Genomic DNA, 9,841 nt, shown 5'->3' with positions numbered 1-9,841 from the left:
AAAGTGTCCCTTTTATCCTGAGTTACGCAATGTGTCACTTTAACTATATTGTGGCTGTTATCTGTGTTGAGTTTCGTCATCGTAGAAAACTCGGTAGTACAGTTTATCGTGATGGAAGGTTCAATCCGAATTGCTAATTTATAAACTAAAACATTTTGATGGTGCGAGTTGAAGCTTTCATCCGATCTTGGCTCGAAACATTAACGTGTGTGGGAAAAACAAAATATCCCTGATCTTTGGGGTAGTGGAAGCCGATCAGTAACTTTAGTTCGTTTACGTAGAACGATTAGAGTCTTGCAGAAACTGCAATCTGACTTATTGTAGCCGAGTCGCGATTACGACAATGTGGTAGGCATGCGGAAAATGCAGAAGTTTTATATTGTTTGCGTTCACCTTGATGTTTATACCGTAATGTTTGTAAGGAGAGTTTTACGATAGCGAAACATTGTGCGGAGGCATCTGTTGTCCTTTAATAAGCGAATGATTGTTAAGGAGATATCACCTTAGCTATAATCGTGTCATATCTGCTTATATATAGGAACGATGTATTGTAACATCGTTTTTATGTTTAGCTCGGAAATTTTGTTGGCAAAGAAAATCTCTTCTTCTCATAGATAAAAAATCGAAACGAACCGCATATATTAATAGCTTTACTATATAACATACGTTTTCCATTATTTTTCTATACTCAGGAATTAATATTATCTGTTTCTTAAACCAATCATCTTTCTTCTGTTTGTGACTGAAGTGATTTTAACGAACTCATACATAAATCTAAACACCGCACTGAATCGCTACGTACCGAACGATTATCTTATGATGCTACCAATGCTTACTACTGATGCTACCAATATTGTGAATAGGCCAACTTTTTTTGCCAAATCAGAATTAGTCCTATGCCTTACTGATGCGAAACATTTATTACAATAGCTCAGTCTCTATTGGCGTAGCTTTCGAACAAACAAATATTCAATAATCCCAGCGTGCGAACACTAACCACACGCCCGGCAACGCCTATCACGAAAACATACCGATCGGGCCCACCCAGTGACTATTGCCTATTACACTGTTGTCCGTAACGTTTTTCGCAAGAAGCAACAAAACGAGCTTGCGCGAGGAAACAGCTACCATAAATTGAAGAGCATACTGGTGTCCCGTCTATGTCTAGACGACCGTATTAAGCGGTCGAATAGCACAGCGGATCAAGAACAAACGTTCATTGAATTATCATACCCTTCGTTGAAGCTTCGTTACAGGCGGGCCGACTTAAATCTAGTGCTCGGCTATCATCAAATAGATGAATATTGTCTATCGCTTTTAGAAGTTTTTAGCGGTAAACGCAGACGACTGGAACTACTTTCGATGTTTCTATAAAAATATGATATTCACATCTAGCAATACTGCTACCTATTTACTACTGATAATAGCGTGAATAAAAAGATATTGGTAGTACTCTCGTACATAATAGGACAAGTGGATTGGGATGTATATATAACAAGGTATACTAAGCGGAAGACTCACCTTTCTGAACCTGCTTTGGAGTGAAATTATTTACCACGCTTTTGTCTTTGGTCACAATAGTGCCATGCTTCGGGGGTTCAATTACAATATACTCGCTAATTACATCTGGGCTTCCTGCATCTGCTGGTAGCGACAGGTACTCAACAGTAATAGTCACCTAAAATACGATGGAGAGTAGGCTACAGCAATGTATCCAATGGGGTGTTTTTTTAAGATGCAATTTTGTTACGTCAACGTGTAATTATGAACTTAATGCTAATGTGTCTGCATAAACGAAAAAGTCCTAAAGCGTTCAATTAAATTTCATTAGACCTTTCCCGAAATAAATTATGCTTCACTTAACGAAACGATAGAACTGATCATTGGTGGTGCATAGTTTTTCTGCTTGACTCTGGAGTTCACCGCGTGGGTGCTTTGAAGCCTATTCGGATTCACAATATCTTATCCTTAATTATTTACAGAATTAGTTATTCAATAGAATACGATTGCCAATACGATCGTTTCCAGTACGTTTAACATACTATTATAAGCCCCCTTTCTTTTGATAATTGGAATGATAACATACCTGCCCTCCTTCTTCTACAGTGAGGTTTTGAGTTCTCAGAGAAATGTCTCTTAGTATTGCCCCGAGTCGCACTTCAATACCTGCCATTCGACTGAAGCCATTGGAAGCGTCAACTACGAAGCCGTCAACGCCTGGAGCTCCCGAGTGGACGTATTTCACACGACCTGAAGACATTTGCACCATACATCATTCAGGAAATGACGACATCCGACTTGAAACTTGCACGATATAACAATGAAATGTGTATTGTACTTTCTTCCTTAGCAACCCTACTTGCGTCAAGTTGATAAAAATAAAGAAAATTAGGACCCCCTCTTGCGGACGGTTCTGGTTGGAAAGTATTTAAGGCTATTTTTGGTGAGGGGAATAGTGTATTATTCCAGAAAGAATGAAAATCTTTTTAATAATTTGCGCTGTACGCTTATCTAGAAGGCTCGAGATTTCTTAAACAATTAGTGTATATATATATATATATATATCTGTGTAGCTGTTGCCCAAGATTGTAGGACCTTCTTCGCTGTGCTTCAGTTTGGTCGGCACTCTATATAGACAATCCTTGCTGTCGTTTTTTTCTTTCACTTTCGCTTAGACCACCTTTTCTCTTGTGTAAAGATGAGAATGGGGTGTAATCTCGATACGAAATTTGGCATATACCTTAACCGACTTCTAAGCCCTCCTCGGTACTGCTGTTTATTTTGCTGGCCAATTTATTTGATCCTGGAGCTTCTGGAAAGCTACATGGTCAATACGCATGCTACACACGTTGTTATATAGGCCCACACGTATAGTGAAAAAGTGTATTACCGCCAACATAGCACGTATTTGTCCTGACTTCAAGCACTTACAAAATTTGGGTGCGGGATGGCTTCCAGCCGTTGATAATTAGGTTAGCTGTAGGTCACTGTAGGATACCGTTTATAGCTAGTCAACGAGTAAACCCCCGATATTACTATCCAAGCGGCTAACCATAGGACAGGCTACCCCACCGACGACGGCCTGTAGACAAGTTGCCTACCAATTTACATGACTAGGTCCAGTTTATTAGTAGACCGCCTTAATAGGATCAGAGTAGCTTTAATGTTACCGCAGTACGATGTAAGAAGCAGGCGGAGCACAACTGGTAATTAATCCCAAGTGCAATAATATGATGACGTGTGTTGCTTAAGACTTCAGTAAGAATAAACACGTTTAGTTCAACATGTGGTATTTGAGGAAAACGTGCAGAAAATCGAAAATGCTTATCCAGCGATCTGGGTGGCTATGCCTTATTATATAGTTTCTTGTCATAGCTCATCTATACCTTTTTCACTGATTATATTTATTTATATTGTTCTATAAGGGGAATAGCACAGAGTCTGAATCGTGAAGTTCACACCGAAGTGACTACTCATGTCTTTATCTAAAAAAAATAGTCTCCATATGCAGTCGCCTAAAGCACTCATTGCATCATTCACATGATTTATATAAAATTTACATATACACAAGAGTGTAGCTACCTTTATTGACATCGGTTTGAGTAAATGAAGTGATAGGTTTTCCGTTTATGAGCAGCTGTCCAAGGCGTGGCGGCCTTGCAAGACTGAACATTATATCTTCCGGTTCAAGGGTCTCGTGGATCACGTTCAAGTATGTACGGCTCACAGTTGCAATCGAACCCGCATCCAGGTACAACGTAGCGTTCCCTATCAGGAGCACAGATTTTAGAACGATGAGGAAAAAACGTTCAGGTCACTTTTGCTCGAACTTTCAGAAAGGTGCCGGCGTGCGTCTCATAGCGTGCGTGAACGACGGCTATAATAACGCTAGCATATGGAATACACGTAATTTTGCCGCGGAGCATTTAGTTGTGAATGAGCGAGTTGCTTCATGAACCTATCTGACATAGCTGGTTTTATTTTGCACAGCGTTACTATCTTGACTGGTCGTTTTGATTTTCGTTACGCGGTAGCATCGCCTAAGTGCGTTGTCTAGTGCAGAGATCTAATCTGCAGAAAATCAACTGGTAGAAAAAACTGGCTTGTATAGGTTTATCATGAACACCAAACATATCTATTATAATTATATCAAGCTCTTTCCACTAAACAGTTATAACATTTGGCTTAACTAAAATTAGGTGTCAATCATACAAGGCTCGAACAGTAACTAGTGGCGCACACGTATCGACGACATGGCTAATTAGTAATCAAGTTCCTGTATTTATGAATAAGCCACTGATTTTTCAAGTATTTCCGATATAAGGCATACTTGGCTTTGTAAATGCACAAAAAAAAAAAAAACCGCCGACAGATATCTGCTGAAATAAGGCAATACGGGCACTGAGTAATAGTTTAAACCTTGTCCTAGTCTGCGGAACGTTTTATACTATCATGTCAAATAAGAGGACGGTTGGATTGACATAATTTGCATCTCTCAAAGCAATCACCCAAGCAGAACAGAAGTTGAAAGCTTAGTACGTTAAGAAAATTCAAAAAGTATAAGAGGAGGGTGTGAGCCATACTTGTCCACACCCAAAATGCGGATAGTTGATTTACAGGGCTGAGTAATAATATTTCTGGTTTCTTTCAAGACATTTCAGATAGTGGCGGTGGCTCGTTCATTTTCTCCGAACGTAGAAACGAATCTGTTGTACATAGATATTGAATAGTTAGCTAACTAAGTTAGTTAGAAATAATTCAATTGTTCTATTTGCTTGACCACAATCAATAACACACAGCATGCGAGTGTCGCTCCATCTTAAGTATGTTGAAACTGTTGGCTTTATTCAATAGCTTTATGAATATGAATTTCTAGATATACGAATTTTTCTGAGCTGTATACATATATAAGGTATAAGATACATTATGTATCGTACGTGCAGACGAGGAGACAGATGTGTTCCTGTTTGGTTATCCACTAGGGTACCGTCGGACGGCAGGAGAAGCATTTATTCGAATGGCACGTATTTATGTCAATGCGTTCCGCACGTATATTCGTTGGTGGTACGTACCTCCTCCGGCCTTGAGTTGCATTGGCGTCCAGAACGTGCTCGGGTAGACCGTGATTTTGAAAGACGCCTCCTTCGTCACTCCTAGGGCCACCACGTTGAAATCGAAGCGATCATTGTAAGCGGCTTTCGATGGAGACGTGTGAACGTACTCAATAATACCTGTGTGAATGTGGTCATTAACAAGACACATCTCGATATGTTAGAAGCTTATATTGCGCCCTATTGAGTTATTTACCTATAAAGAATAAATAACGATATAATCTATTATCATATATGGTCATGCGGTAATATTCTGCGCTCAGCACAACTACCGTAGGGCCTTATGGAACGTATATTATTGGTTTCTCTAATTACGTTTGACGACGAAATTGGTGTCAGTTTTATCCAGGGGCATAGAGTTCGATTCAATCGAGCTGATCCAGAAAATATACGTAAGTAGGAATTGACAAAAAGCCATTTTCTTCGCAAACATGCGTATACATTCCTATCGGCAAACGTTTCTGAACCCTCTCTACTCCGCCACCCCTGTCACGCGCTCTATAACGACATGCCATATCATATACATATGGTACGAGTAAGCGCTGTAGCACAAGCTTTGCCCTTTGGTGCGTTATTTTCTCTTGGTACCGGCTGGCATCATGACACAGAGAAGGGGGATCCTGCGCCACAGCTTTACCTGCGGGCACCTGTACACAGACAAACACACGCACATGCAAATAGGCGGCATGCGAATTTAGCGTTATCTCCCAAAAATCCCATTTCCTCGATGCCTCAAATCGACACTCGACCCATTACCCCCTAGCATTCTCTTTTGCCTCTGCCTCCTTCCAGTAATGTTTACTTCTCTGGTGTTGTCACGCCAGCTAGTTGACCGGCCAAAATACCATCCTGACAACGCTTTGTTCACAATGTTCCGTCTTCTATATTGCTGTCTTACATTCCGGGACGACAAATGCCAGCTGCTCCGACGACAATATCTTCTGACAGCGGCAGAGGCCTGAATGGTGTCGACCTGGTGAAAACAGATGCTAGCTTGATTTCTTATATGTCTCTCTCTTTTTCCTACTTTATCTCTTCTTACGCTAAGCGGCCCTCGCCCGAATAGAGCGACTTGGGTCCGGCCTAGTCCAAAAGTATAGTACGCATCAGCCAACCGGTGCTTGCTTCAAGAACAGCGTATCGGCAAACGAAATGTCGCTATAGCGGCGTTGGTGCTTAAGGCGGTGCATAGTTTCCATGGCGCAACGCTTCTCAAATACCGAACGAATCCCTAAACACGCATGACATGGCTGGGTATGCGTATCGCGTTATGTTTAAACAGTCCGTCGGCAGTGGTATCTTTCCGTCACAAAATCATCACGTTGCTAATCTATCAGTAACTGAACGAGGCATAGAAACAGGTATGAATTTAGCATAGCTAGAAAACTGTATCAACTGCTACCCATATTCGCTGATCTGGCCCAGTCAGCGTGATTGTAGCATGAGACATGACGACGTAGCATTAGCATCTTGTCGTTATTGTGTAGGTCCATTGCCGTTCCGCTTGGTTTCATCCAGTTGTCCAAAGGTCCATCTGTCTTAACCAATATGGCGATAGTAAATGCGCATTGTAGAAATAACTCGATCATTTCAATGAGTTAGGTAACGACGGCAGCAACGGCTGTAACCTTCATGGCGACTTAATCGTCAGTGTTATTGCAGATGAAAACAAAGCTAGGATGCCCTCGGCTTAGAAACAAACCGAGTCTTTCAGTCTTTGGTAAACTAGTATTAACCTGGCATTTAACTATTTGCTAGACGGAGAGAGAAGCAAGGTAAGTACTAGGAAGTACGCAAATAAAGTTGACTAGTCAGCTTCACCCAAAATAGTCATCACTCAGAACAGTCGGAAGTGGTCGTATAGAAGACCGTAAAGGATCAACAGCGGTCGCTACATGTTTAACTCTATAAAACTAGCAGTGCAGACCTTCATGTGTCCCAAATTCCTTTTCAACTAGTAGAATAGTACTGTAATCCTCCCAAACGCAGCTGTTGTCTACGTGTGACTTCTGCAAATACACTTTTTGTGTCTTATAAACTTTCAAAATTATAAAACCCTTGACACTGCACACAGCAGACGTAGTTAGCAAATACGGATATTCAACATGTTGGAGAACTGTTGACCCGTCCCGTTGTTGAATTTGAAATGAAAGACAACTTTACACCAGGAAAAACTCTCTATCTCAGTATTAGCCATACGACACTATGGTCGCGCTAAACGACAATAATTTAGCTTATTTACACCCAAGCGAAACAGTTCCTTTAAATGGTGAACTTTGACTTGCGTTTGTAATTTGTTATATATATTGAAGTGGGTTAACATGAATGGAGGTGAGACGAATGTTGTGGGTATTGTGAAATAAAGGCTTGAAGTCGCAACCTGTTTCGATCTCCGTGGAAGCATTTTTTAGCTGTGAAAGTTCATGAAGACTACTTACCCTCCTGAACGTCTCGCATCGTGAATTTGTTGATGACTTGCTCGCTGCTTTGGGCAAAGCGTAACTTCCCAAGCGTCGGTGCTCTCATAACCTTAAGCACCACCTCAGAAGGTTTGACGTTAAGATTCGTGTCAATCGATAGATTACTTGGCAACAGCGGGGCAGACGACCCTTGTTCCAGTAGAAGTCCCGTGTTTGTCGTAATGTTGAGGTATGGCGGTGAAGCCACAATCTCCAGAATGCCTAATATATACATAATAACGTACATCTTTTTTAATGTTACGTTATGTCAGTTATACCAGCACGTTCTATCACGCACATAAAATCCTAATACTGTGTGAAATGAATTCAGTAATTACGCTCTTTTTAGGGAATCTACATACCCGTAGCATAAAACTGTCCGTCAGAGATCCAAAATATTGCTCTACCGTAATCTCCACCGGTATGTCTGACGAGAATCATTTCATCATCGATGTCCTTCTGCGTGAATTGCTGAACTTCTTTTCGGCTGTCGTCGTTCCTGAGAATTTTATGGAGGGGATGGGAAGAAAAAAATACTTTTCATTTTTTGACATTAGCTTATTTGTAACTTAACCCACCAGAGTACTGGTTTAATGTATTGATGCTCAGCTATTTTCGAAATCTTAAGGCTATTTTCAGCGTATAAATAGTAAGTACAGTTAACGATGTTCGTGGCAGCCAATGAAATAAATCACACAGTTCCTGCTTGACGGGCGTCGCCCAATCAATAAGCTATCATGTAGACTAAAAACAATGAATGTATAGATATCTAAACTTTATCTTACCAATCATTACCGATGCACCTATGTCATTCAGCTCTATGCCTTTTTTAATAGTGGCCAATAAAAGGAAAGTTTCAACTTTGAACTGGTTCCGTTACAGCGAATCACCACTTGACCTGAACTTTAATTAACTGGCTTGCTGGACCGATATGTGTATATAAGGAAATGAGTTAATAAACTATTTTGCTCGCCTGTCAATCTGCGTCGGCAAGCGCTTAATGTATATTCTCTGTTTGTTCTCTTACCTGACTAACATTGCGTTGGGAATCTCTTTTCTGCTGATGGTGATCTTTGAAGGATCCGTATCCGTGTCAGCGTCCTCATAGCGCAGGTGCATATTTGAAAGGATTTTTTCGGCCTGATACGCAATATGAAACACTTGCTCCTGAGTTCTTCGAGGCGGGTTGTCGTTCTTCAGAGAAATATCGATGTTTACCTAAAATCGAATGGAGAACAAAATCGAAGTTTCGTGAACAATAAATTTATATTGCAAGAACCCCGTAAAGCCATATAGCTTTACAGGCCATTCGAACTGGAACAGAATTTCGAAACTTGCGTGTGAAAACAGGTATCTACCAGTCCACTCCTATTGCTACGAGCACACAGTTTCCGGTATTGCTTAAGTAGGCGGTCGAATGAGAAAGCAAATAATTCGGTATTGCATCCATATTTCTTTTCCAGTATTCAGTCGAGTGTCACTAGTACTCCCCAAAGGTTTTATATATTGGACTAGCTCACTATAACCACTATGAATCTAAGTACATTCTCCAGTTTCACATCTACGATGTTCTCCTGTCGGATCAAGAGTCAAGTAACCAGGCCATCTGAGAATTAGGAAGTAGATTATTCACGAGCGAAAATGGTGTCCTTAGGGGAAACGGGAATAGTGGCTAACGCGTCCTTCCCCCAAATCCGTCTCCCGCATTAACTTAACCTAGAGTATTCCACTTGGCCACGCTAATGGGAAGCATATATTTAGAAAGATATGAATTTACTGGGCTCGGCTAAAGCGCTTGCATTTAAAAGTACTGAAACACTTAAGTACCCTCGTAATTTTACAGCGATAACTGACAAAACGCCATCAGAGGCCGTAATTTAATGACCAGTCGTCGTTTTATTCGTCAGCTATTGAAATGAGGAGAATTAGCGTATAGAGCTAGTACTACAATATGTTAATATTGAGACATAAAAGAGTGACTTATGTACACCAGAATTACAACAAATTAGTTAGGAATAACATTGTGATTTGTGTACCTCTCCGGTTTGCAGAACTTCTGTCGAGTTTTCCTTAACGACATCGTACACGACCTTATCCCGCGCGGATTCGCTGTCATCGTGTTTGTAGAATACCTCACCGGCTGCCACGGCTTCCGCAGAAAACTCCGTTACTACCCGGAATTGGCCCTTTTCTTCGCTACGTTCAATGGCGCCGTGCGAAGGTTCTCCAGTGATCTGCAACAGAGACCGTGCATTAGGGATAGTTCGGGCG

The 9,841-nt window shown here is 41.0% G+C and overlaps 1 protein-coding gene across 1 annotated transcript in view; it reads right to left on the bottom strand.

The window, feature by feature from the left end:
• Nucleotides 1–9,841, bottom strand: part of LOC111251188 (chondroitin sulfate proteoglycan 4-like) — a 209,351-nt gene that overhangs the window by 1,249 nt on the left and 198,261 nt on the right. Inside the window, exons 13-20 of the mRNA XM_086990490.1 lie at nt 9,607–9,804; nt 8,598–8,788; nt 7,933–8,069; nt 7,550–7,792; nt 5,073–5,231; nt 3,583–3,768; nt 2,087–2,250; nt 1,522–1,678 (exon numbers count right to left, since the gene is read on the bottom strand). Of these exons, the coding sequence (XP_086846616.1) occupies nt 1,522–1,678; nt 2,087–2,250; nt 3,583–3,768; nt 5,073–5,231; nt 7,550–7,792; nt 7,933–8,069; nt 8,598–8,788; nt 9,607–9,804 (1,435 nt within the window). The remainder of the gene's footprint in view (nt 1–1,521; nt 1,679–2,086; nt 2,251–3,582; nt 3,769–5,072; nt 5,232–7,549; nt 7,793–7,932; nt 8,070–8,597; nt 8,789–9,606; nt 9,805–9,841) is intronic.

This window comes from Varroa destructor, unplaced genomic scaffold (assembly GCF_002443255.2).
Source record: "Varroa destructor unplaced genomic scaffold, Vdes_3.0 BEIS01000005.1, whole genome shotgun sequence".
In the NCBI taxonomy this organism is placed as follows: Eukaryota; Metazoa; Arthropoda; class Arachnida; order Mesostigmata; family Varroidae; genus Varroa; species Varroa destructor.
The sequence above is the reverse complement of the archived record's forward strand: the minus strand, read 5'-3'. Positions and strand labels throughout refer to the sequence as shown.